The 27,724-nt window shown below is 40.5% G+C and overlaps 1 protein-coding gene across 8 annotated transcripts in view; it reads left to right on the forward strand.

Annotated features, from left to right (window-relative positions):
- NEBL (nebulette) overlaps positions 1–27,724 on the forward strand; it is a 439,204-nt gene that overhangs the window by 348,162 nt on the left and 63,318 nt on the right. For 6 of the 8 annotated variants that reach the window (XM_030550405.1, XM_030550407.1, XM_030550408.1 and 3 more), the window contains 7 exons: positions 1,758–1,859; positions 3,058–3,159; positions 13,726–13,833; positions 15,864–15,971; positions 22,005–22,109; positions 23,324–23,431; positions 25,043–25,153. The exons of the other annotated variants lie outside the window; for them this stretch is intronic. In XM_030550405.1, the coding sequence (XP_030406265.1) occupies positions 1,758–1,859; positions 3,058–3,159; positions 13,726–13,833; positions 15,864–15,971; positions 22,005–22,109; positions 23,324–23,431; positions 25,043–25,153 (744 nt within the window). The remainder of the gene's footprint in view (positions 1–1,757; positions 1,860–3,057; positions 3,160–13,725; positions 13,834–15,863; positions 15,972–22,004; positions 22,110–23,323; positions 23,432–25,042; positions 25,154–27,724) is intronic. 8 annotated transcript variants of the gene reach the window in all.

The raw sequence follows: 27,724 nt of genomic DNA on the forward strand, positions 1-27,724 counted from the left end.
AAAAAACAAAACAAAAACTTTTTAGTTGTTTTGACAAACTGGTAGCAAACAAGAAATGTTAGCTTTAAAGATGGGTGATGATTATGATAGCATTTTACCTGAGTTTAGCTGTTGATTGTACCAGGTCACTCTGTGGTTTAAAAATGCTAAGATCTTATTTGTGGGCAAACTGCCAGCAGATTGAAGCCTACTTAGCTTGTCTACTAGGCTGACACCATATGGGTGCAAACTTACCGTACTTTCTGGTTGGCTTAAAGATACTTTAAAACTATTTGCAAAAAATGGATAGATATATTTGCTTTTTTTATGCATTCTTTCTACAAACTGTAATGGTTGACAGCCACAGTTTGTGAACGCTGACCAACCAGCTGTATTTGTTAAAATTGTGCACAGACTAAAATATGACATTTGAAAATAGGCATTTTACCTATAAGTTTGTGATAGCTAAAGTCTCAAGCTGAGGGAATCTCAAAGGAACATATGGTGCTGAAATATAATACTGAAATATATTTTAATGTCTTAAGCAACAGAAGAAATTCTAAAAGACCCCGCAGTAATACAGAAATGATGCTGATGCATTGATGCAATGCCAAATTTTATTTTCTGCTCTCCAACTTCCACATGAGGTTTTGATTGGATTGAGCTTTGAAGTATCGAGAGAAGTTTTCTTGATCATGCAGAATGGTTCAACAAAACAACTCATGAAAATTGGCTTGTGTTGGCACGTGTACTTCTACAAGGGAGAGAGAAGGTCCAGGGAAAAGAAAACTATAACTTGAGGTCTTGGGATTTTGGAATATTTCAGAGGTCTGTGCGGTTTCCCTACATGCCCTGATTGTCTCATTTAAAGGAGAATCTTTGGACGTATCCTGCTCATGCGTGGCCTTCAGGCTAAGGCCCTCCTAGCCTATTCATTATATCCCTGGCTTTTTCCTCAGTCAAGAATTTTCTGCCCTGAACATCTCATGCTGAAACACAAAGGAAGATGTCACCTCAACTTTGTGGCTCCCCAGTTATCCCTGGTATCATGTATGACAGAAGGAGCATTTAATAAAATACCAACTACAGTGCTGAAGCTGAGAGAGTTATTTCAGTTCCTGTACAGTACAGTACAGTACAGGTCTACTGGACTGTGGGATTCTGTGCAGCACAGGGGGGTATAGGACAAGGTTTGATTATATGAAAAGACTTATTCCTTTCACTGTTGGAATTTTTCTGAAATGCTGTGCCTTTTAACAAAATCATTTGGTTCTTTGCAATGCTAGCACTTTATTCTAGTCTTTTAAACAAAACCATTTTTATGCTAACATTATATTGTATATTTCTGAATTTTTTTCTTTATCCTGTTAACCTGTGTATGGGTCTTACTAAATGATCCCTGGAGAGACAAGGTGGGTGAGGTAATATCTTTTATTGGACCAACTTCTGTTGGTGAGAGAGACAAGCTTTTGAGTCTACACAGAGCTGATGCTGCTTCTTCTGAAGAGCTCCATGTAAGCTCAAAAGCTTCTCACTTTCACCAACAGAAGATGATCTAATAAAAGATATTGCCTCACCCACCTTGTGTCTCTAGTATCCTGGGACCAGCATGGCTACAATAACACTGCATAAATAATCTCTGTCAAGTAGGATTGGGTTGGAATACATGATTTTATCTGGAGGTTTATTGCTTTTGGTAGCTGAGTTGATAAGTCATTTAAATATGATTTATAAACTCTAACTCTGTTTTTTAAATACAACTGTCTTTTGTTTGACAGGTATCATATAAGAAAGATGTGCAAGATACACACAGATACACTGAAGTGCTGAACAGGCCAGATATAAAGATGGCAAGCAAGATAACAAAGATAATAAGCAATGTATGATTTTCAGTATGTATGATCTATCTGTCACTTTTAAAACTTACTATTTTATTCATTCCATCTTCTTTCAAAGTGTAAAGAATGCTGGCTACAGTGTTCAAACTTGGACACCCACATTTATATTTAGCCACCTGTGTCTTCCTACATGTTGGGACAGTACCTAGCATGCTGCGGCTGCTACTGTAATAGTATGCAATACAGTTTAATTTTTTTATTGTAGAAAAATAAAAGTATCCAGGAGACTGTAAAGCCAAGATTTTCAAAGGTGACTAGAGATTTTTGTTTCTTAATTTTTAGCTGACCAATTTGATACACCTTAAAGGGGCTTGATTTTCAGAGGGTGTGCGCTAAGTACTTTCTAAAAACCAGGCCCATTTAAGGTATCTCAGGTTAAGCACCCAAAATCACTAATCTCTTTTGAAAATCTTCACCGTGGTTTTGAATAACTTTGGGACATGTTTTTGCTCTAGTCAGTTGTTTGGTATTATACTTACTGCCAGAGTTATACTCCCTTCATAGTGTAAAATCCTAATTTAGCTAGTGGACATAGTTTGAGGTGTCACAAAGAATCTTTTGTGGGTTCATCTGCATATTCCTTTTCCAATACATTTTAGAAAGAATGTGCAGTGCATCTGCAGGAGAGTTTGTTCGGCTAGAAATATCATGTAACATCCATCCTGTGGGCCAAAGTCCATCTGTTACACCAATACAACTCCATTAACTTTAAAGGGATTGCACTGCTATAACTGAGAGTGGTATTTGATCCTTTATTTGAAAGAGGCTGGCACTCTCACAGGCTAGTCTTGTTCTAAAACTATCTTCAGCCTCTAAAAATAATCGTATGTAAACTTTGGACCAGATCTTGAGAAACGCTGATCCACTTTAACTCACTCTGACTTTACTGGGAACAGTGAGAGATCACTATTTCTCAGGCTTAGGCTCTATATTTTGTTAAACTTGAGTCTTGTGAGTGAAGTTCATTGTGTTTCGAATAAAATAAATTTCCATTTTCAGAAGAGATAAAGCCTGGGAAGGCCTTCTTTTCAGAGCTGATTAGAGCATTAGTGAGACTAGTGTCAGATCAGGTCTCTTAATGATACTTTCTGTTTTGTTAACTATAATGCTTACATTTCCTTTGGTAAAACAGAAGCAAATACAGTTTAATTGTGAGTAGTATTCATTTCTTTTTTTAAAGGCTGAATATAAGAAACAAAGAGGAGAATTGAATAAGGAGACTGCTGTACTCGGAAGACCAGATTTTGAGCATGCTAAGGAAGTTTCTAAACTTTTAAGCCAAGTAAGATTGTGTCAATCATTCTACAATGACTTCATTCAGATACCTCATTCCTAGTAACATAATCACATATTTAATTTTTAAAAGATTATCTGTAATTGCATGAAAATCAGAAGAGAATGTTTCCAAAAATATTTCACACCGAACTGCAGCAACTGGTAAATTTAAGATACTTAGAAAACAATAGATACAAAATTTTAGACAAAAATACAATGCACCCTTTGACTCAATTACAATTTGTCTGCTGTGTTGCGCTATTTTATACAGAGTTTCTAGGATTTCAGAAATATTAACTCTCTCTAATTTGTGGCTAGATTCTGCGATCCTTACTCACTTTGCATGGTACCTTACTCCATGATTACTCCCATGAAGTAATTGACTTTTTGTGTGTGCAGCTGTTCCCCATTGTGAGTAAAGGGTCAGAATGCGGTCCTCAGTATAAAAAAAAATCTTTAGTTTCTGTTATTCATTGATATCAAGGAAATGAAAGAATCAAAATTGGAGGAGTTTCTTTAGTTCATATTATTTTATTTGATTACTAGACACAGAATTTTGGGCCCCATGGCTCTACCTTCTGTTCTCTTTTAGTATTCTTTACTGCTGCGGTTCACTCCCATTCAGAAACAAACATCTTTATCATGCTGCGCCATTCTTTTCACAAGTTCTTTAGCACCCCATGGTATATCCCTCACTAGTAATCCAATCAGTCTGCACTCAAAACATTTTCCAAATCAAGGGGCAAATTCTGCCTTGTGTAGGTGAGCATAACGTCCCTTGATTTGACTAGGTGGTATCAGTCTTCTCTAGAATTAAAAAGCCATGAGTAGCTGAATTTATATGCTGAAAAAGTATTGTGTTTGGTTTTAAAGAGGGCATGCTTCTTTTGGTAGGACTAAATATTGCCCGCAGCTATCTGCTGGGTAATAAGAAATTTCATGGGAAGTTGCCCTTTTTCTTAAAGGAACACCGTTACTCCAAAGCTGTAATGTTTTTTAAAACAATTTTTACTTGCTTTGTCAAGATCAACCTTGAAACTCAAAATGGATTTTGTTTTCCAATAAGATTTCTTTCTTCCACTTTGTAATTTATTAAATGTTAATTGCTGACTGGGAAGACTTGTTTAATAGATTGCTGGTATTTGACTCCATGTTATCACTCACTGCTCTGGAAGCAGCTTGCGCTCTCCCATTTACTCTATAGAAAGGAACATTTGCTAAGCTGTTTAGGTCTCTGTATCAGTGCTAGGAATCAGAGAAAATGTTGTTTTTTAAATTAATTATGAATGATTTTTGAAAATGTGCACTTCTTGTGCCTTCACTTTCTGTGTGAGGGAGCTCACTGGAAAGTCTGCGTGGGTTGTGTGCGTGTAGATAGTCCTGTAGTGGGATGGCTTTCCGGGTTCACATGACCAGTCAGCCTGTCATCAATTTCACCAGCTTAGCTGGCCAGCAGATCTTCAAATTGCAAGAGGGACAAAACAATGGAACAAAAACACTTTTTTATAAATCCATCAGGGAAATGTCAGGACAGGTCCTATAAACAGGGTGCGGACGTGAGGACTCACCCCTGCAGCACCTCCTGCTGGTCTGTTCTGCGAATTAGCTTGGTCCCAGTTCTGGAGCACCCTCTGCAGGCTGGTGAGCTGCCTGTCTTCTGGCCCCTGTGTCCCTCCCTGGGCAGGTGCCCTTTTACGTGGGGTGCTGCCCCCTAGCGGTAACCCCTTCCTCTCAGGGTCTCCCTCCCTGGGAAACCCCCACCCTCTATCCCTACCTTGCCTCAGTATAGGGCTACTGCCAGTCATTGTCTAGCCCCACACCCTGGGGCAGACTGCAGTATCAGCCTACTCACCATTGGCAAGGTTGGATTTGGACCTGCTGCCTTGGCCTACCCCTGGGCTGCCCCCTGGAACCCCCTAGTACCCACTGGCCTTCTGCTAGGCCACAGCGTGGGACTTTCCAGGCTAGAGCTCCCCAGCTCCTCAGCCTGTCCCCAGCCCTGTTTCACTCAGGTACCCTGTGTCTAGCTCCTTGCAGCCAGGCCCATCTCCCTCTACAAACAGAGAGAGACTATTTGGGCTCCTGGCTCACAACCTCTTATAGGGGCCAGCTGGGCCTGATCGGGGCATGGCCTAGCTGCAGCCACTTCCCAATCAGCCCATCTTAGTAACTCCCAGCCACAGCCTTCTCCTGGGGCTGTTTTAAGCCCTTCAGGGCAGGAGCAGGAGCAGGAGCAGGGTAAGCACCCTGCTACACAGGGATACTGCACTTCCCTGTGACAGCTGCATCTGTAGCAGGTTTCAGCTTCCAAACTTCAAGCTCCTTTTGATGCAGCCATGCTTAAAACAGAGAGCAACAACAAAACCAAAGAAGAAAGCATGTCTAGTTTTTGTTACTCAAAAGAAATGTGGGATTTTTCACATAACTATAATCCCAGGAAATGGTTGAATTTCATCTTTGAACAAAGACCATGCATGGCAAATGTCACCCCAAAGTGACTGATTAGAATATTGATGAGCGTATGAAAATAGCATTTTATCTTGGAAAGTATTTCATGATGTTAACTTAGTGTTAAATATTGGCACAACCTCTGTGATTGTTAGTAACCATCACAGTAATAAAACAGTATTGGTTATAGCCTAGGCTGGTGCTGGGCAAGTTTTACCATGCAGATCCCAAATTCAATGCACTTCCATCTTTCCTTTCTTATTCTTGGGATTCTCTCTTGAACAAAACTGTTAATTGTACTAAACTCCTGGAGGCTTTGTGATGCAGTCACATGACTATTAGGAACTATGATGGAAGTTAAATTCCACTTGTGATCTTCCTACAATGGCAGGGTTGCCAGGCCTCCAGGATGGTCCTAGAGTCTCCAGAAATTAAAGATTACTCTTTAATTAAGGATTATATCATGTGATGAAACCTCCAGCAATACTCCCCACCAAAACTGGCAACCCTATGCAATGGTGAACCAATAGTGTGCAGTGTACATTTCATTAGCACATACTAGAGCAGAGCAGCTGCTGAAACATCATAGCACACATTGGAGCTTGTCCTTATTGTAAATCAGATGAGCCAGTTGAGGAATGCACTCTCACTGTAAAAGAGGATGGGAAGGTAGCATAGATGCACTTTTATGTCACATGTATGGTGGAGTGTATGTCACATGTATGGTGGAGTGTATGTATATATATGCCACACTATAGCAGCCAGGAGGGCTATAAACTTTTTTTTTTTTTTTCAAATGAAAGCTGAGATTCTCAGGTAATCACATTACTCCAGGAGCTGAGGCTTCAGGAAAAATATCAAATATTCCAAGACTCATGATGTAATTGTGAGCATTGGTGACACGGGTGAAAGTAGGACAGGAAGAAGATGATGTGTTTTAGTGTGGTATGTATGTGGGCAATGAGTACAGACAAGAAGAGCAAAGAGAGGTCAGGTGGTGTGGGTGTAACCAAGGGAAAAAGGAAACAAGGGCATGGTAGCTGAACAGAGTGAAGAAGATAGTGTTTGACTGACATTCAAGACTGTGCCAAATCATGGTCTTTTAAAAAAGAAATAAATCATGTGACACTCAACAGCAAAATGGTAGTGTCACTGGATTAGTGAATTTACCCACAGAACCATCTTTCCCCCTCTTATGGTTTAATCAACATGACAAGCAGAAACGTAATAGGACCCTGTGAACAAATGAAGCTTTAGTATCTGTTTTCTTATTATTATTATTACAAGGCAAATATTATATTTTAGAATATTCTTTATTTTATAATTATAATCTCTGTCCTGATACAGTGAGGTTATGTTTTTGTCTGGCTATACCAGAAGAAAGACAGGAGACACTTGGCATGGTTAATTAGGTCACAACTTTATTATTAGATCTCTGGGACTACCTGGCAGATTAAAGTGTGCAGTGCAGTTAACTATATGATCGTTTCAATGTCTACCCAGACGCTTCCATTAGCCCCTCCCATTCCATCCTGGTTCCCAGCCAACCCGTTGCTGGAACCTTACCATCCCCCCCCAAATGAGGGTCAAGGTATGCTATAAAGGAGCAGGGGTTGGATCCCTTCCATACCAATCATAAGCACCTTAAACTCCCCTCCTTCCCACCCCCCGTTCCACTCCTTTAACAAATAACTTCTTTAAATCATTTATCAAGCCATTTATCTGGTCATTGTATCCCCTCTGTACCAGATACCTGCACTGGACGTCCGCCCCACACTTAGATAATGAGTTGTGACATTATAGTCTTAACTCCCATCTGCTACTCACCCTAACAAAGCCCCCCTGAACTCACTGTTGAGAAGGTGGAGAAGCCTCCAGTCCGCCTTGGCCAATCTGGTGGTAAGAGAGAAATTCCTTCCCAGCGCCTCAAGTAAGGAGCAGCCAGCATAGTGCCCACAGCTGGTACTGACCAAACCTGGTATTTTGCCACTTCCAAGACTGGGATGGTGGGTGCCTGGGGAAAGAAGGACTTCTCCTGATGGGCTTGCCCTTTATCAGCTCCTTTCCCTTCTGGTCCCTGGGGATGAGTCAGCATTGCCACACTGACCCGCTTTGCTTCTGCAGCAGCATCCATGCTTCTTTATCCCGCCCCATCCTTAAAGCGATATGTATGCCTTCCCCCAGCAAGCTAGATAATATCACCCTCTCACCTCCACTTAACTGAGCAGTGTGATCAATCTCCTCAATTCTATCTAAAATTAGCTTTAAATAATCCACTGATAAAATTCAGTATTAAATACTCCCATTATGATGTATAATAATTGGTTTCTGGTAATAAACTTTTGAATATTAATTTGTATTTTACACCAGATCAAGTTGATGTTAATTATTTTAGGGGGGAAATGATTAGAGCTAGGATTTTGTGTAAAATATACCTTATATTGGTATATCAGTAGACATAATACTATATTACTGGGATGTTTAAATCATGAATAGAAGCCCTAAGATTTTTTTCTCTTTCTTTCTTAGCCTAAACTCAGTTAGTAATTGGAAGAACTGACTTTTCCAGATGAGCTAAACATTTCATTTAACTCTATGCTTACATGCTGTATGCTCACATACTTTATGCTCTAACAAGTTTTTCATTTTCTTGGTATGTTTTTGTGTAATCATGAGGAAATGCTTTTGCTGCAAGTGTCTGCTGTTTATGCTGGTATGTTCTGGGATCCCAGTGGCTGAATGGTTTTTGTAAGTTCTTCGTAAATCTGAACAGTGGGTGATGTCATCCACTTATGAAACTGAACACTGTCTGAACAGCTTTGAACTGCAGATTTGATTCTGGAATGTTTCTGTGGAGCTTCAAAAGACACTCTTCTGTCCAGCTGCAATACTGACTTTTACAGCGTTTGTGCAAGCCTAGGGAGAAAATTGTTTCTCTAAGCTTCATTAGATGCCAGTGGGATCTTCAGGGATGTTGTTATGTGAAAGACCTGCTAAGTCTGCTCATTCTTGAGCAACAATTAGGTTGCCAATCCTACACATTTTCTTTAAATTAATCCCCCCATACTACAGAAATAAACAAACACAAGACCTTAATTAAGATGGTAAATAAATATCCATTGATTTAAACCCACATAATTAGTGTCATTTTTTAACATTTATGACAGTCATAGATAAGCTTCCACCAACATCCTTAATTTTGACTCCCACATCCTTGCTCACCATCCTACCCAGGTGACAGCATAGTTAGGGATGGCATCTTGAGAATTTTTTAAAGTAATTAACTAAGAAGATGACGGATTACTTAGATAAAGGAAATGCGGTAGATCTAATTTACCTCGATTTCAGTAAGGCGTTTGACACGGTTCCACATGGGGATCTGTTAGTTAAATTGGAAAAGATGGGGATGAATATGAAAGTTGTAAGGTGGATAAGGAACTGGTTAAAGGGGAGACTCCAGCGGGTCATTTTGAAGGGTGAACTGTCAGGCTGGAAGGAGGTTACTAGTGGAGTCCCTCAAGGATCGGTTTTGGGACCAATCTTATTTAACCTTTTTATTACTGACCTTGGCACAAGGAGCGGGAATGTGCTAATAAAGTTTGTGGATGACACAAAGCTGGAGGGTATTGCTAACACGGAGAAGGACAGGGATATTATTCAGGAAGATCTGGACCACTTTGTAAACTGGAGTAATAGTAATAGGATGAAATACAATAGTGAAAAGTGCAAGGTCATGCACTTAGGGATTAATAATAAGAATTTTAGATATACGTTGGGGACGCATCAGTTGGAAGCGACAGAGGAGGAGAAGGACCTTGGGGTATTGGTTGATAGCAGGATGACTATGAGCCGCCAATGTGATACGGCTGTTAAAAAAGCAAATGCGATCTCAGGATGCATCAGGCGAGGTATTTCCAGCAAGGATAAGGAGGTGTTAGTACCGTTATATAAGGCGCTGGTGAGACCCCATCTGGAATATTGTGTGCAGTTCTGGTGTCCCATGTTCAAGAAGGATGAATTCAAACTGGAACAGGTCCAGAGACGGGCTACTAGGATGATCCGAGGAATGGAAAACCTGCCTTATGAAAGGAGACTCAAAGAGCTTGGCTTGTTTAGCCTGGCCAAAAGAAGGCTGTGGGGGGATATGCTTGCTCTATATAAATATATCAGGGGGGTTAATGTTAGGGAGGGAGAGGAATTATTTAAGTTTAGTACTAATGTAGGCATGAGGACGAATGGGTACAAACTGGATATTAGGAAGTTTAGACTTGAAATTAGACGAAGGTTTCTAACCATTAGGGGAGTGAAGTTCTGGAACAGCCTTCCGAGGGAAGTAGTGGGGGCAAAGGACTTATCTGGCTTTAAGACTAAGCTTGATAAGTATATGGAGGGGATGTTATGATAGGATAGTTTAGTTTGGGCAATTGATCTTGGATTATCACCAGATAAGTCTGCTCAGTGGTCTGCGGGGAGATGTTGGATGGGATGGGAACTGAGTTACTGCAGAGAATTCCTTCTTGGGTGCTGGCTGGTGAGTCTTGCCCACATGCTCAGGGTTTAGCTGATCGCCATATTTGGGGTCGGGAAGGAATTTTCCTCCAGGGCGGATTGGCAGGGGCCCTGGAGGTTTTTCGCCTTCCCCTGCAGCGTGGGGCATGGGTCGCTTGCTGGTGGATTCTCTGCAGTTTGAGGTCTTCAAACCAATTTTGAGGTTTTCAATAACTCAGTGCTGGGTTAGGGGTTGTTATAAAAGTGGATGGGTGGGGTTCTGTGGCCTGCCTTGTGCAGGAGGTCAGACTAGATGATCATATTGGTCCCTTCTGACCTATGAGTCTATGAATGTTTTTGTTTTTAATTAATACCTTTTCTTTCAATTTCATTTTATTTCTCCATGCTACATTTCTTCTTTCTTCTAAAAGAAAGCTAAAACAATTTTCAAATCCTGCCCCCTAATTCCCCTGATGACTTTTTAATTTGCCTGTTCTTCTCCCTCTCTCTCTTAGCCGTGTTTCTGGCCCTTCTTTAAAAGGGAGAAAAATAGGGAAAGAAAAATAAGTAACAAGAGAAAGCTAATATGTGTTTAGCATCCCACAAGATGTTTCCGCTGTGGCTAATCAGAGTTATAATACTACTGGGAGTGCTCTTCAGATGCTATTGGGGTCATTTTACATTAGTCTTCTGCTTCCGTTTCTCCCTGAAGTGATGTGCGCTGCGTTGGAGTAGACAGCGGAGGCAATGATGTAATGCAACAAGACAAGACAGTTGGGCCTGGAGGTAATGAGAGATCACTCCCTGCAGTATGAACTTTTACAATCAAATAGGTGGACAGCCCTCTTAAAGTTGGGACACTCATGCACATAGGCACCAGTCAGGAGTCCATTGTGGTCTGTGATTCACTCGTTCCTACGCAGGCTTGCCCCTAGTGACATGATTAGAAACAACGCTGCAGAATGCTAATGAGAATTTATTACTGAAATATCTATATTGAAATGTACCAGTACAAAATCCATGTTGACCATGGCCTCAGATCCTAGCAGCTGTGGGATGACAATCAGTTGCATGGAGAGATCCTGTTCGCTCTGATGATTTCACACTTAGCAACAATATTAAGGGCCGCATTATGTACTCAGTCTGTATGCACAACTTGATGTCATTTGTTGATGATATGATGTAGCCCTAAGTAATTCAGTGTTTATATTCATGTACAATGACTCTACAATGTACTCTGGTCCTCTGGGAATAGTAAGAGGGTTGCATTTGCCACACTGATCTGACCCGTTGCTAGTTCTGTCAGATTTATATTAGGAGCCACACTGGGGAGATATATATATATATGGATAAATTATAGGATAAATTATAGGATAAATATATGGATAAATTATAGGATTTTATATATATATATATATATATATATATATATATATATATATATATAAAATCCTATAATTTATCCATATATATTTTTATAGTGAATGTGAAATTACCTTTGATAAAGTTACTATAGTGCAAACTATTTCAAAAGCCCACAAATTGTCCCCCTATTTCAAGTCAACTTTTGCAAGCTTAGGGTGTTACCTGTCCTTCTGGGGTCATTTGTTTATCACATAGAATGTGAAGGTATACTTCTTGAATTCAGGCTAAGTCCTCAGGCATACACTAACTAACCTAAAAATCAAGCCTATCACACCAGGCCTCACACTAATTAAAACAGGCCTTTTTACTATAGCAAAGCCTAACAACCCAATTATTTATGTTCTCTTACTTGCCCCCAAGCTTGTTTCAATCTAATAAATATTAAACATACCAGTATTATATCCGATAATGTCATTACTAACAGTAGGGTAAAATGTCAAATTTAGAGATCAAACAGGGCCACAGGTCAACAACCAGAAGTCACTAGATATTCATTCCCAGAGACAGGCAGTCTCTTAGTTTATAAAATTGTTCATGTTTTCACAAAAATTTTCTTTTTAAAAAAATACAATATTTTGGAATTCGCTTCCTTTAAGAGAGAAATCTGGTTTCTTTGACAGTAATGAAATTCTTGAATGTATATAATGCAGAGTTGTTTTTCAAGTGACTGGCTTTTTGTGTTTTGTTATTCCTATAAATCAAATATCGGAAGTGGTACCTAAATATAACATGGTGGTATAAACTAAAATGGGGGATGATTATTTTGCAACATGGAAAAAAATAATTAATAAAAAAAAACACCTCTTCCCTCTATAAAATTTGACAAAAAAATTAAATTTTTGAAAACAGAACTTTTGAGGTGTTTTAATCACTTTATGGGACACTGATGTGGGAATAAAGACAAAATGCTGCATATTAATTGCAGAGTGTGGCAGAAGATAATGGATGTAATGTAGGTTTAGATATCTGGTGTCTGATTTATAGTCACAAAAATAACATAATTCAGAATCAAGGCTGAACTTTATTTTGCCCTGTTATGCTCAGCTGTTGCAAAGCATTAAGGCACTGTATGTAAAGTTTCCAGATGTTTGATGACCCAGGTACTGGCTATGCATGATATGATGGGTTGAAGATGGAAGTTTAGTATTTTCTGAATTTATTTTTGCAGGTTTAAATTAAATATTGAGGTGTATGTTTTACTCTTTTAAAATAGTTTATCTGCTTTAAATGTGGTTGCCCGCATCGTTTACCCCGTCTTTCCTCTTTTTAAAAAAAATCCAAACCTTACAGAAAGAGATTTATTTTAGCTTCACAACACTCCAGTGAAATAGACTGTATGTTTGTGTGTTATCAAAGGTCACAAAGGAAATATGTTGCAGAGCTGGCAATGTAACTCAGGGCTCCAGTTGCACAGCCTTTTACAAACTGGATGAAATATTGGCCTTGTTGACGTGAATGGGAAAACTTATGTTAGCTACAGTGAGGTCAGAATTTCACTCCAGTTCACTCTATAACTGGGGAAATAAGTTAGAGCAAATAGTTTTATTTCCTCCCATTTATCTCTTCAAAAGTATTTTACATTTTTGACAAAAAAATCTCTGGAGTATTCAACAGTCTGTATTTGCTACTCAAACTGTTAGTTGTGTTTAGTCAAGTAAATCAAATAGTTTTATTATTTTTTGTTTATATAAGCACTTTGGTGAAAATGTTTGTTTGTACAAATCTAAAAGTTTAATTCTATGACAGTGAAATTCAGTCGGATGAAAGTTAGTGGAAAACCATAACATAATGGGCACAGGTGTGGCTGAAGTGAGTTCACTTCTAAATTCAAGTGAATAGTCCTGGAGAGATTTTTGAGTGGATGTCTGATCCCAGATGTGCCCGACTGTCCTGTACCCAGTCCATAAGAACATCTATCAACAATAGTGTTGTTAGTGGGTGATACTGAAAATATATTACTTTTTATTTCTTTTGTGTAAAAACATTTTTGACTATAAACATACATTAACATCATAAAACTATTCTTACATGAAACATATTCTTGGGGAACTCTTCTCTCTACATATTTGTTGTCACCTTCACCATTATGTAATGTTTGGGGATTTAGGGATGGAGAATGTGTCTTCATTTAAATTAATCAGTAATCTCTTAATTCTTCATGCCTCCTTTCAGTGTAACATTTCAACATAGAATGTGTTTGCTCTGGTGGCAGGTTAAATACAAAGAGCAATTCAATAAGGAAATGAAGAATCACCAGTATAACCCTCTTGGCAGTGCTTCTTTCAAGCAAGCACAGATAGCATCCACCTTGGCGAGTGACGTAAGTGCAGTTGTTCTGTGTTCTACCTCTCAGCATGTACGGTATATTGATATTGGTATCCTCTAAACATCACGATTTTCTTATGAACCAATTGTGCATCTTATTTGATTTACCAAGAACAACAGCTCACAATATGTATTGTATTTACATCTGCAGAGCTGGGAAATTGAATTTGGAGTTTAACATGGAAATTAGTTTGAAAGCTGGTTGAAAGTAGAATTCAGAGCCATGGGACCCATTGCATAGTAATACATATAGGGCATCAGCCAGTTCAACCCCCACTTATGATGAAGTCCTTCTCCTGATAGTGCCTTCAATGCACCCTTCATAGCCCTTTCCTGCCTGCAACCCTCCTCAGGCTGTGACAAATCCCAGCTCCTTGTTTGTGAGGCTCCAAAGATTTTGATGAATCGCTGTGTATGCACATGAACCGGGAGATGGAGCCAAAGTGCAGCATTTCAAGAAAGGAAAGCAGTTAGGGGATTTCATGTATGTCACTGCCTGCTGCAGTCAGACTCAGATGGGAGAAAGCACATGTACATGTGGTGCTGCAATGCTGACAGAATGTTTAACAATGCTTTCATGTGGTTAGTGTCATAAATTGAGACTGTTCTTAGAGGCAGTAGTGTGGTCCTGGATAATTTAGAGGCAGATTGCACATGGCCCCTTTGGTGCTGGGCAAAGAAAGGGAGGTTGCAAGGAATCTTACTTCCCCTTTGTGTGGTTTGGGTAATTGCCAGGCACAATTGTGCAGGGACTGCTCCCTCTTTACTTGTAAAGACTGCAAGAGTACAGCGCCCCTGTATGCTCTGCCCCAGTCAGTGGAATAAGATCCATAAAATAGTAAAAAAAATCATGCCCCTAGCAAACAATGTTACGCTGCTGAAACTTTTAAAGTTTAGAACAAACGTAAGAAAAGAGAGGACATATTATATTATGAGGATCTTAACCAGGGTTTTCTAATGTGTGTATGAGGAGACTGGGGTGGGGTTGGATAACTGCATGAAGAACGAATTGGTGTGGGGGGAATATGGTTCTGTTTGTAGTTTAAATGAATTATTACTCAGAGTTCTATATTAATATGTCTAGTAAGGAATGTATCCGTCAAAAACATTTCATTAATCTTTTTTATTGTCTATTTTGTTAGACATACTTGCTGACAGGTATTTTGAAATAAATGACCACATATAATTGAAACTGGTGTGAATATGTTGTGTTATTTAAACAAATAAAATATGCAGAATTTTAAAATATTGTGCATAGAATTTTTTATTTTTGTTTCAGAATTTTTAATTTTGGGGGGCAGAATTCCCCCGGAGTAATGTAGGCAGGGTGCCAGGGGTCTTGATTGGTTTCGTTTTCCCAAAGGGGAAACTGAACTTTTAAAAGTTTGGGAAAAACTGCTGTCAGCTATTGGGCATGTGTATGACTTGCCATTTCATTGCGTGATTAGGTTCTCTCCCATCTAAGGCTCCATTGATTCTTGTTACTAAAAGCAAACTGTATTAAATAAAATACATGTACAAAATACTGTGTGATCGTAGGGTAGCTACTCTATAAAGATTTTTGTTTTGCACACAAGCAGTTGATGAAAAATAATCTGACTCAAGGGAAGAAAAGCAAGAATTACCAATGAATAATATAAAGTTAACGATAAATTGTCCAACACTGAAGAACAATAATGTTTAAAGATAAGATTCAAATAAAAATCAGTAAGAAGGTATTTCTGATGTATATATCTGCTATAGTTTTGAAAAGTCTTACAAAATCTGTTTTGATTAACTTTACACATTTTGAAATGTTTGAGTAGTTATCAAAATATTTGCTCACTAGTGGAAAGGAAGCCCACACTGTATAGTGATTTTTTCCAAATAGTAGTAAATCAGCACCACCTAGTGGGCATTGCACATAACTCATGCAAGCATTTTGATAAGATTTTTCTTTTTTTGTTTTGTAGTGTACAGTATAAATAGAACTTGCTGTATAGTTCACAGGTCTTCACTTTGCTATATTCTGTATTCGGTTTTCAGGTGAAATACAAAAAAGATATGGTGGAAAGTCTACACAATCCAGCTTCAGACCTACCAAACTTGCTATATTTAGAGCATGCTTTAAATGCCAGCAAAATGCTCAGTAATGTAAGTTGGCTTTTTTAATTATTACCTTTTAATGTACTTGTAAAAGGAAAATGTAGCCATTTATTTAAGTATCAGAGGGGTAGCCCTGTTAGTCTGGATCTGTAAAAAGCAACAAAAAGTCTTCTGGCGCCTTATAGACTAACAGACATATTGGAGCATAAGCTTTCGTAGGTGTGTACCCACAATACATCTGTTAATCTATAAATTGCCACAGGACTCTTTGTTGCCATTTATTTAATTTACTGCAGAATGTATCACACGCGCGACATTGTCTTCCTGGTTTTGATCACAATGTATTATTTCTCTGTATATAGCCTCTGAAGGCCTGGTTCCTCTTGCTTCTTATATTTTACTCTTGAGTAAGCTGTAAAGCCCTGCTTCTGGCACAAAATAATCCAGCTATCCAGTTTGAATCTGTTTCTTCGCATTACCCTTCTGTGAACTGAAACTCCGCCACAGCTGCTCCTTTTCTAAGTACTCATTCTTTCTTTAGCCCCCTTTTCTTTTGCATCAGTATCTTTCTCCCTTAGCCAAGGTTAAATTCAGAAAGGGAATGCCTATCACTTTTGTACTGATCATATCCAGATCTATAGACCTCCAGGATTTAGGCCCTTCTTCACTTTCTGCTCACCAAATTATTCATCCTTGTTTGGCTTAACTGTAGCTTCCCTCAGTTTAATGCATTTAAAATTGATATTTTTTACTAGCTAGTTAAATGAGCACCATCAGTGTGAACTTTGGAACTTCCTCCTTCTACTTATCTCACATAAGACAAGAACCTAGATGCTCATCTTATCTTCAGATTCCCTAAGGTCTATATATCTGCCTACTCTCACCTATAAAACATTTTCATCTGACATGATTTCTACCATTCCTTTGCCCAAAGAGTGGTTGGTTCCTACACGATTTTCATCCCTGCAACTAGAAACATTTGTGGTCTCCCTAAAAGTTAACTCTCTGGACTATGCTTTGGCCAGAAGCCGGTGGTTAATCTTGGCTGTGATCAGAAACAAGAACACTTCATATCCATCCCCTATAGCGGGCTTCACTAGCTATCTGTCAAGTACAAAATATCTTGGGGTATATCTACATGCTCCTTACAGTGGCATGTAGAGTACGTACACTACATGCCCCCCTAGCATGGGTAAACATTGCAGTGTAGATAATGAGGCACTGCTTAGGTAAGTAAAGACTTGAATCCTGTGGGTGTGTTCACTACATGGCTCTCTACCAGGGCCAGCTCTAGGTTTTTTGCCGCCCCAAGCAAAAAAATTTTTGGCTGCCCCCACCCCAGCCCTGGGCTCTCCCTTCCTGACCCACACACCCCTGCTGCCCCAGCCCTGGGCTCTCCCCCCTGGACCCACACCCCCCTGCAATCCCAGCCCTGGGCTTTCCCCCCCAACCCCCTGCCACTCCAGCCCTGAGCTCCACCCCCCTACACCCTGTGCTGCCCCAGCTCTGGGCTCCCCCCTGCTGCCCCAGCCCTGGGCTCTGTCCCCTCCACCTACACCCCCTGCCGCCCCAGCCCTGGGCTCTGCCCCCCCCCAGCAGCCCCCTCCTTCTGCCCCAGCCCTGGGTCACTGGTAACTTGCTCCCAGGGCAGGTCATTCAGCAGGAATTTTGGATGTGCACAGAACACAGACAGGATTGGTTCCCGTATGGTTACAGAACTGCAGTAAAGTGGAACAGTTTTCAGCTTGTGTGATTGGAGGATATTTGGATGTATATTTTAAGACTGTTCTCCATAAATGAGGAAAAGTTGAGATGCCTTTATTATTCTTTTGTTCCACTCTTTGTTTCTATAGGGAATTTGCCTATGCAATATCACTGTCTTCCTTTTAAACAAATAAAATTAAAAAAAAAAAAAGCAACAGCTATTGAAAATTTTAATTCCAGTCCTAAAAACCACTGGGAAGCATTTCTTGCTCAATTTTATCCTACTTTTTCTAGAACAAATTACAGTGGATCGGTATATTTATTTTGGGAGAAATGAAGTAACAGCTGCCCAAATTGAGCTTGAGCACTCCTGAATTTTGAGGTGCTCAAATCTGGAAGGCAGGGGCTAGATTCCCTTTCTGAATATTAGCTAAATCTGGAAAGGATAAGTCAATTTCTGCTTTCCTGGCTCAGAAGTGGAAATCCTCCTAAGTGCCTGGTACTGTATCTAAAGCTGTCCAGGCCCAATAAAGCCTCCCCTCCCTTACTTTTCATTTTAAATTCTAGTGGGATACACATACCTTCCTTGCTAGGCTTCAGATAGAGAGGGGCACTGTCCATTTAGTCCACATCCACCCGATTCCTTCTTTGGGGGCTGCAAGGTGAGGTCTCACCAGTATCCCTAATCCAGTCCGGGGATGTCTTCTGAAGGGGATATCTGGGGCAAAGTCTTCTACTCCTTGGGCACACTTGTTCCCCATTCACAGTGCCATCCCGCTCTAGCAGTGAGCTCTCCATTCACAGCAAGCTGCAGCATGAAGTTTCAGCTACCATACTCCTTCCTTCTCCCTTTCCTGGTGATAGTGGCCAAGGGAATGCTGGGAAATGTTGTTCTTTCCCTGCTCCAGGGCTGGCTCTATAGCAGTGGCCCCCAGGAGAGCACCTGCCAAAATGCCGCTGAATTTCAGCGGCATTTTGGCGTGGACGCCTCTCGATGATGATGCTTGTTGCCAACAAGTGATGTCATTGAGAGGCGTTGCCCCCGAATTTCGATGGGGACGCCTCTCGATGACGTCGCTTGCCGTTGACAAGTGATGTCATCGAGAGGCGTCGCCCCCAAATTTCGATGGGGACGCCTCTCGATGACGTCGCTTGCCGTCGACAAGTGATGTCATCGAGAGACGTCGCCCCCGAATTTCGGTGGGGACGTCTCTCGATGACACCACTTGCTGTCAACAAGTGACATCATCGAGCGGCATCGCTCCTGAATTTCGGCAAGTGGCGTCATCGAGATGCGTCGCTGCCGAAATGTCGCCGAAATTTGGCGGCATTTCGGCGGGTGCTCCACCGCTGCAGCGGTCCTTTGTCTGTTGCCCGCCACATGAAAAGGTTGTGGACCACTGCTCTATAAGCAGGGAGCTAACCAAGGAACTACAGCTCCCAGGGCCCCCTGTTGGTTCTCAGCTTCCAAGCTGGATCCCTGCTGGCTGCTGCCCCTGCAAATGGGCTGCCCCAAGCACCTGCTTGCTTTGCTGGTGCCTAGAGCCGCTTCTGCTGTCTACATGCCCAAGCAGTGCACTCCCCATCTACACAGCTATTTTTAGCAGCGTAATTTTCCGCAGCCTCCCTGCTGCCAAAGTCTTTCTCCGATTCAAGAAAAGGCTCCAGCAGTGGGGAAAGGCTCTGGCAGCTCCCTGCTGCTAGAGCCTTTCCCTGCAGCAGGAAGCTGCTGGAACATGTCTGTGGCAACAGGGAGAGGCTCTGCCAAGGGGGAGGCTCCACTGCCAGAGCCTTTCCCCACTGCCTTCCCCCTGCCAGAGCCTTTCACTAATGCATGTAGCTACATGCACCCTACATGCCGCCATCAGTGTTGTGCAGTGTAGATGTACGTTTAGTCTTCAGAATCCTTCATGGTCTTGATCTTTTCTGTGTCCCATATCTCTGACTTATTTTTGATTTATTCTCCAGCCTTTCCCTATGCTTCTAAAATTCCATCTTTTTTGTGTTCCTCCTCCGTCTCTCTCCATAATGAACAGCAGATCTTCTTCTAGTCTGCTTCAATATCTGTGTCATAGGTTTCACCCCCACTCTGGATTTTAGAGTACAGATATGAGGACCTGCATGTGAACCTCCTAAGCTTAATTACCAGCTTAAATCTGGTTTTGCTGTCACCATCCAAATGTTTGAGTCATCTGGAAAATTCTGTCTTCCCCCACAAAAACCTTCCCCTCCCTGGGTAGCCTTGAGAGACTCCTCCACCAATTCCCTGGTGAACACTGATCCAAACCCCTTGGATCTTAAAACAAGGAAGAATTACTCCTTCCCCCTCCCACCAGTCCCTGGTGAGTCCAGATCCAATCCCCTTGGATCTTAAAAAAAACAGGGCAAAAATCAATCAGGTTCTTAAAAAAGAAGGCTTTTAATTAAAGAAAAGAAAGGTAAAAGAAAGAAAAACCCTCTGGGAGATAGCATACAAGCTGATCTCACAGACAACAGATTTAAAAAACAGGATGTTCCCCTGGGCAAGAACCTTAGTATACACAAGAATACCCAAATTTGATTATTCTCCTAATTGCACAAAGACAAGTTACAAAAGAAAATAAACATAAACCTATTTATTCTTTTCTAAAATTTACTACTCTGATAAGAGGCTGTTCCTTGATCTTTTTTGCTCCAGCTGAAACTGAAACTGACTCTAAACAAAGGAAACATCCCTCCTTCCTTTTGAAACATCTTGTTCCCCCATTGGTTCCTCTGGTCAGGTGTCAGCTAGGCTAGGTGAACTTCTTAACCCTTTACAAGTAAAAGAGGCATTAACCCTTAACTGTCTGTTTATGACAGTCTGGAACAGCATTTCTGCCCCTGATGGTCTCAAGATCAATTTTCTTCTACCCTACCTACAGTATGACATACCGACTGCTGTTAAAAGAGCAGTTACTGAACCTTTCAGTTTCTACATAGTCCACAGTTCTTCCCTGAAATGTGTATTTCTGTTCATCCTTATCCTGATGTATCCACACCTATCACCTGTGTGATACATTGTAATGTACACGGTATTTCATGTTTTGACAATGATTTTCTGCAAATAATTGTTTGTGTGAATGGCTCCACAAAAACATATTAACGGTATTTTATTGCAAAAATGTAATTCAAGCTGGTATTTGTGAGGATAAGTTATAACATTTAGAGGGAAATCCAAAAATGTGCATATATGCACAAATACACAGTTGCAGATTTTGTGAGATAGACATCACTACATGTCTGATTTCAGATGAGAAATGAGATAGAAGGGTCAAGTTCTGCCCTCAGATTCCCTAGATATTTATTGTGTATCATTTGAAATCTAGATTTAAATTTTCACACAAAACCAATCTGAAATTTAGCAGTTTTTATATTAGCTTCATTTGTTCTAATTGTAGAAGGTCTTTGAGGTTTGTAACTGCTCAAATACTGAATAGACAGAACTCAGATTATAATAGCTTCATTTTCATACAACATTTTGGGGTGAGTGGAATATTTTCTGTTTATTTTGAAAGAGTTTCTGAAGAATGCAAATTCAAGTGTATAAAGTGCTGTGTACATATTTTGAAGGGATAAAATTTACTGAGAGCAAAGAGTGCTCTTGCTTTATGTACTCAATGCTTTATTTCATTTGTACTTACATCATGTAAACATCAATCCACAGATAACATGGACAAGATAATAGATCTAAGATTTCCTATTGTTATTAATACAATTTAATTTCAAATTAACACAGTTATTTGAAACAGATTGGACAAGTACAGAGTTTGTACTTGTCCAAAAGACCAGTTCTGCATCTGGAATTTAGTATAGTAAGAATAATGTATCCTATCTCAATTGCTTTCCTAAATTACTTTGTATTTAATTTTATTACTTGAGGAATGGACTTTAAATATCCAGGTTCTCTATGTGTGTATGTATGTGTATACGTATATATATATATATAATTTGTTTCCATAAGAGAATATAATGTAAATGTTGTGTGAATTTATAATTATTTTCACTAGGAGGCAAGTGGACGCCATCAAATGTGCTTTCTAATCCTGTGAGCCTAAATAATATTAATTCTTTATTTTTCACAAGCAAAAATCTTTAATATTTGTATAAATAAGACAGGTGTTTAAAAAAAAACTCTTCTGAACTTTCTGGCTGGTTTTTGCCATTGTTTTCATTTCACGATGTGTTGTCCCAAAATTTGGTTATCTTTAATTGTTTAAGATTCAATATTAGAGTTAGGTACTTTATGTTATGGTATCGAACAGTACTTTATGTTATGTTGTTTCTTTTATGTTGATCTTTAAATTGAGACCAGTCAATTTTATATCTAAAAACATGCTTTGCTATTCTTTGTTTCAGTATGAATACAAGAAACTCTTTGAGAAAAGCAAGGGGCACTATCATTTTGCCCTGGATACAACTGAACAGATGCATCACAAAGAAAATGCTGTGCTCCAAAGTCAGGTATACACAAATTGTAAATAAACCTTATGAAGTGACAAAAACAGCTTTCTTACAGTTACTAAATCATGCACAAATCCCATGACAAATTACAGTGATTTGAGATGCATATAAAGTGACTAGGGTTGCATGTGGGAGCAACTGAGTTCCTACATGTTGAATGTTGCAGGAGTGAGGCCTAATGCCACACATCAACAGGGAAGAAGGTTTTTAAAATTTCTTAAATTCAGACACTGCTGCATTGTTAAAAAAGATCATGAAATTAAAATATCACCTACCTTGAATATAACATTTTGGTCCTTAACTCCTTTGGTTTCACAGTAGATAAAACCTTCAGTGTCTAGCTTTGTGATGTTTCCCATATCTTTCTCTGATTAGGATGAATAACATAAATGCATGTGGCCATACACGAGCCTTGTCGAAAAATCTGAGTTGTATTTTTAATTGATGAGAATGAATAAATTTACAAGGCTCATCAAAAGTTCAGGATCCCAAGCCAAAAGATGTCTGCTTCCTTGCTGCACAAGTTATAATCAAAAAGCATATTACAGAGTTATGTCCATCAATATTTTTATAGCAAGTTTTAGGGCCAAATTCAAGTTGTCTGTTCTGCCTAAGCATATACAAGACAAGAGGGTGATGAGGGTAGACATGGAATGGAATGTAAAACCAACAGCAGGTCTCTTTGAAGCAAAGGATTAACTCTGGCTTCCTTCCCTTTCCCCTTGTGCAGGTTTCAGGAGAGGGTCTTTAAGAATAGTAGCTGGGGAGCCACAGAAGAAAGTGCCTGTAGAAAGTCAGGTCTCCACACCAGGTTCTGAGGAGCTGGTTGAACCCTAGGCTTGCATGAGCTTTTTGGTTACACAAACTTTGGCTTATGGCAATGTGTTTTGATTTATGGTTTCATATATGCTCAAAAAGTTATTTTTGCTGAGTATACAGGATACAGTTCACGTCCTTCATTCCTGCTGTCCTCTAAATCCACTGGTCCTGAGCTCTAGAGCATTGTGGCAAGGGCATATGTTACAGCAGAAAACTTTCCCTGGTTTGGATGCCCCACTACACCCACAGAGAGCTTGGCAAAAACATCCAAGTCAATAGCTCTGACAGGGGGTTTTGCTAGGACAGAATTGTCTGTCTTCATCCCTGTCAAACAATCATCACATTTTGTCATTTGCTATAGTTGTGGAGGATATTTATTTATTTTATTTTCTTAGGTTAAGTACAAAGAGGATTATGAAAAATCAAAAGGCAGGTCAATGATGGAGTTCATGGATACACCAATTTATCAAGTTTCAAAAGATGTTCAAAAGATTCAAAGTGAGGTTGGTGCAATACATGTTTGAGTTGCATAATAGGAAATAAAAAGTAGCAAGTGATCAAAACCTGAACTGTGAATCATGATCTCTTTATCTGTGGTTGGTGTGAATTCTAATTTGCAGGTGCAAATCTATGCTTCGGGATAGTTCAGTGGTTTGAGCACTGGCCTGCTAAACCCCGGGTTGTGAGTTCAGTCCTTGAGGGGGCCACTTAGGGATGTGGAGCAAAATCAGTACTTGGTCCTGCTAGTGAAGGCAGGGGGCTGGACTCAATGATCCTGTGGGTCCCTTCCAGTTCTAGGAGATAGGTATGGCTCCATTATTTATGGTTGGTTCCATAAGTGGAAGAGACTTATTTTCTGGTTACAATTTAGATTGAAACAAAATCTTACAGGAACATCTTGTAGGATTGTAATTGAACTTTGAAACCTAGCCTTTGTTTGGTCTTGAAACCCAAACCCTGAACCTAATCCACATCTGAACATCACCTTCCCAGCCTATTTTTAATCATATCCAGTGCTGATGGAATTGTTATAACAGCCTTAGAATGTCATCTGCAATATGTGGCGAGCTAGAAATAATGAGAGTAAAACTGGGCAGAGCCTATACTAGGTCAGTGGGACCCTAGGTCTGACTTTTTTCTCTCCTTCTTGTCTAAAACAGAAACCTGAGTCTTTCATGTTTTTCCTCTCTACTCCTCACCTGGATAACCACTTCATTTAATTTCCCTCCTTCTCTGCTCTGTATGTACTGAGTGTGTGGTTTATCTGTCAGTATATAGGGTGTGGGTGGGAATACTAATGGTCTGTGCTCTGACTGGAAAAGTATATGAGGAGAGGTGGGCAGTTTAAGTGTGTTTCTGGTTTATAAATCCAGGGTGCATAGAAGTAAGGTTGGTGTTTGGACTTCAAATGCAAATTTCCTGGCTTTCCTGTTTTATTCGTGTAGTTTTAAAGAAAAATATACTATCTTGATACTTTCTTAACAGATTACTTTGCCCACATACATCTCCTCTGCTCTGTCCTACCTGCTTCCAAAACTCTGCTCTACAGTTTATCCAAAATGCTGCTGAAAATTCTCTTTCCCCCATTGCTTTGGCAATGTTACTTCCCTAGTCAAATCCTTCACAAGCTTTTACTCTGCATCAGGTTCTTGATCCTTGTCCTCATGTTTAAGAGTCCTACACAGTTTCAGTCCTGTTTACCTTTCTGGTCTCATTTACTCTAACTTCCCTGCTGTCTGGACACCTCTCATTGGTGGCATTTGCTCACATTTTTCTTCATACTTTCTTCCATTGTGTCCAGGTGATTCTTTCCTGTTCCTTGTTCACCAATCAAAACCCCCTTACCATAGTCCAATTCTTTCTCAAAATGCATTTCTTCCATGAGGCCATTCAGTGCTGACCCAGCTAGTAATAGATGTATAAATAATCGTTGTAGTTTAAAAACCCTCTGACCCTAATACAGTCCACTTAGCTTGACCACTAATTTACAGAGTGTCTTATTTATATTTGAATTTGTAGTTTGTGTCTAATTTAGAATGTACTTCCGGCAATATGTCTGTATATGCATGTGCATATAACAGCATGCATCAGTAACTGTTGTTCTGTTTCAACAGAAAGCATATCGCAAAGATTTTGAAGAAGGGCTTAAAGGAAAGGCATCACTGGATTTAGACAAGACTCCAGAATTCTTGCATGTACAACATGTCACCAAACTTTTGAAAGGGGTAAAGCAGGGTTTTTTTTTGTTTCTTTATTATCCTATAAATGGGTCGATAAACAGACTTGCTAATGGGTCATAGACTCATAGACTCTAGGACTGGAAGGGACCTCGAGAGGTCATCGAGTCCAGTCCCCTGCCCTCATGGCAGGACCAAATACTGTCTAGACCGTCCCTGATAGACATTTATCTAACCTACTCTTAAATATCTCCAGCGATGGAGATTCCACAACTTCCCTAGGCAATCTATTCCAGTGTTTAACTACCCTGACAGTTAGGAACTTTTTCCTAACGTCCAACCTAAATCTCCCTTGCTGCAGTTTAAGCCCATTGCTTCTTGTTCTATCATTGGAGGCTAAGGTGAACAAGTTTTCTCCCTCCTCCTGATGACACCCTTTTAGATAGTCATGAAAGATAGAAAGTCATGAACCATTTACGTTAATATTTAGCTAGATAAGAATGTGACTTCATGGATAGAAATCCAGAATCTCAGTGCATCATTGAATTATTAGAACTGCCACCTCCCAACATACTTTAGTTGTGTATTCCACATGATTTTATATCTGACCAATTCAGATTATTGCAACATGTAATTATTATACAAATTATATACATATTTGCTCTCAACAGTATCAATACTTTCTAAAGAATCCTGTATGAACATAAAAATTCTAGCATACCCAAGCCAAGAAAGTACGTGTTTAAATGTAAGCAAGGGTTGAATGACCTCTCCTCCTGACATCTAGTGATGAGTTGGGGGAAAGGACTTTGGGAGCAGACCCTGTTTGTATAGACATACCTACTCTGCCTAGGTGCCAAGCAGATGGGGTTGCTTTGTCAAAATAATACATTCTAGCTGGCTTTGGGTTACAAATCATTCTAGAATTTGAATGCAGGGGTAATGAAATGTTGTTATAATTATTGTACAAGTAAAGGGCAGCAGACCTGTGCTTGGTGTGCCTTAAACTGAACCTCACTTGCTAAGCAGGGGGTAAGGATGCCATATACCGTTGTGGATGAGAGTGGGTGAGAACAGGAGTTTCTGCCTGGTGGTGTGGACTTTGCGTAAAGGGTCCTAGACACCATTTCATCTGCCCCTCTCTAGCATTTGAAGACAGAGCTGATTAGACTCAATTGAGAGTCCTTGTGTCTGGTTGGTGATTCCTGGAGCTGATATCACTACTGAGCAGGTCTGAGGCTACGCCTTAGGTACTGTGTAACCCTTCTGCCAGGCCGAGTTGATAGCAGTAAGGGCAGGGTTCAGTACATCAGGGTCCCCTCCCAACAATGTAATGCAAAACCAGCTCAAGCCCCTACCCAGTGACCTGGGAAAATCTAACACACACCCCTGGGTGCCTCAAAGAGGCAATACTTCCCCTCTCGCAAGCACAGAGTCTCGGTGTAATAGAAAATGTTTAATAAAATGAGGTAAATGACATCAGCATTAAATTGGGAAAACACCACAACTAGAGTTCGTAGACCAAACCATGAGCAAAGACCCACCCAGCAAATTGGGCCGTGTCCTTTCCCTTTGGTTCTTGAGTCCACAACCCCAAAATCACCCCAAGTCCCCAAAGTCCAACAACCCAAAAGTCTCTGTCTCTGATCAGTGCAGCCCCAGAGTTCAAAAGTTTATCTGCAGAGTTTTACCCCCCTAGCCTGAGTAGAAATGAGGGGAAGGGGCATGCGGGGTGTTAAGGGGCATCTTTCATGGTCTGAGGCCGGCTGCCCTGCCTCTTCATGGGGTTCTGCTGCAGCCTTCACCACAAGCCGCTCCAGCCATCCCACGAACTGCTCCGTTCTGCCAGCCGCTCCGCTCCACCAGCCATCTCGTGGGACACTCCAACCATCCCGAAAACTGCTCAGCTCTGCTCCAGTCCACTCGCCGTCCCATGGGCCACTCCAATTGTCCCACAAACTGCTCCGCTCTGCCAGCCACTTAGCAATACCTTCAGGCTCCCCCACTAGTTAACACAGCACTCAGTGATTTTAGCTCTTCAGTGATGTCAGCTTGTAGTAGGGGAGCCCCAGTGCTAGTGCACCATTGGCCCAAAGTAATTCAGCACAGCAGCCTGTAACTAGACTCTTAATGGAATCAAAATTAGCTTTTCTATTCAACAATGGGAGAGAGGATGAGGTCCAATTGGTGTTTCAGACCCTCAAAAGGAGCCCACGCCGCCAAGTGCAAATACCTGTCCCCAGCCTCTCTCAATTCACTGGGTTTTGGAACCCATATCCCTTGTCTAGTGAGTGCTACTTAGTTGATGGTGAGTCCCTCGGTCATAAAACAGTTCCACTGGCCTTGATTCACATAATCAGGGCAACAACATTTTATTCTGCCTGCCCCAATAACAGAGAAACTGAGGATCCCACAGCAGCCAAAGGGACCGTTTGGGCACCTGTGGGCTCATGCTAGGCAGGGTGCGTGTGCCTATGCAAACAAGACCAGCCCCTGAAGTTCTTTTGCACAACTCGCCACAATTCACCACCAGATGTCAGGTTAGAGCTCATCCTGACACCACTTACATCGTGTGGGGACAGTGTTGCAGAGAAAGACTACACAGAAACTGCGCTGGCA

The sequence above is a fragment of the Gopherus evgoodei genome, chromosome 2 (assembly GCF_007399415.2).
Source record: "Gopherus evgoodei ecotype Sinaloan lineage chromosome 2, rGopEvg1_v1.p, whole genome shotgun sequence".
In the NCBI taxonomy this organism is placed as follows: Eukaryota; Metazoa; Chordata; order Testudines; family Testudinidae; genus Gopherus; species Gopherus evgoodei.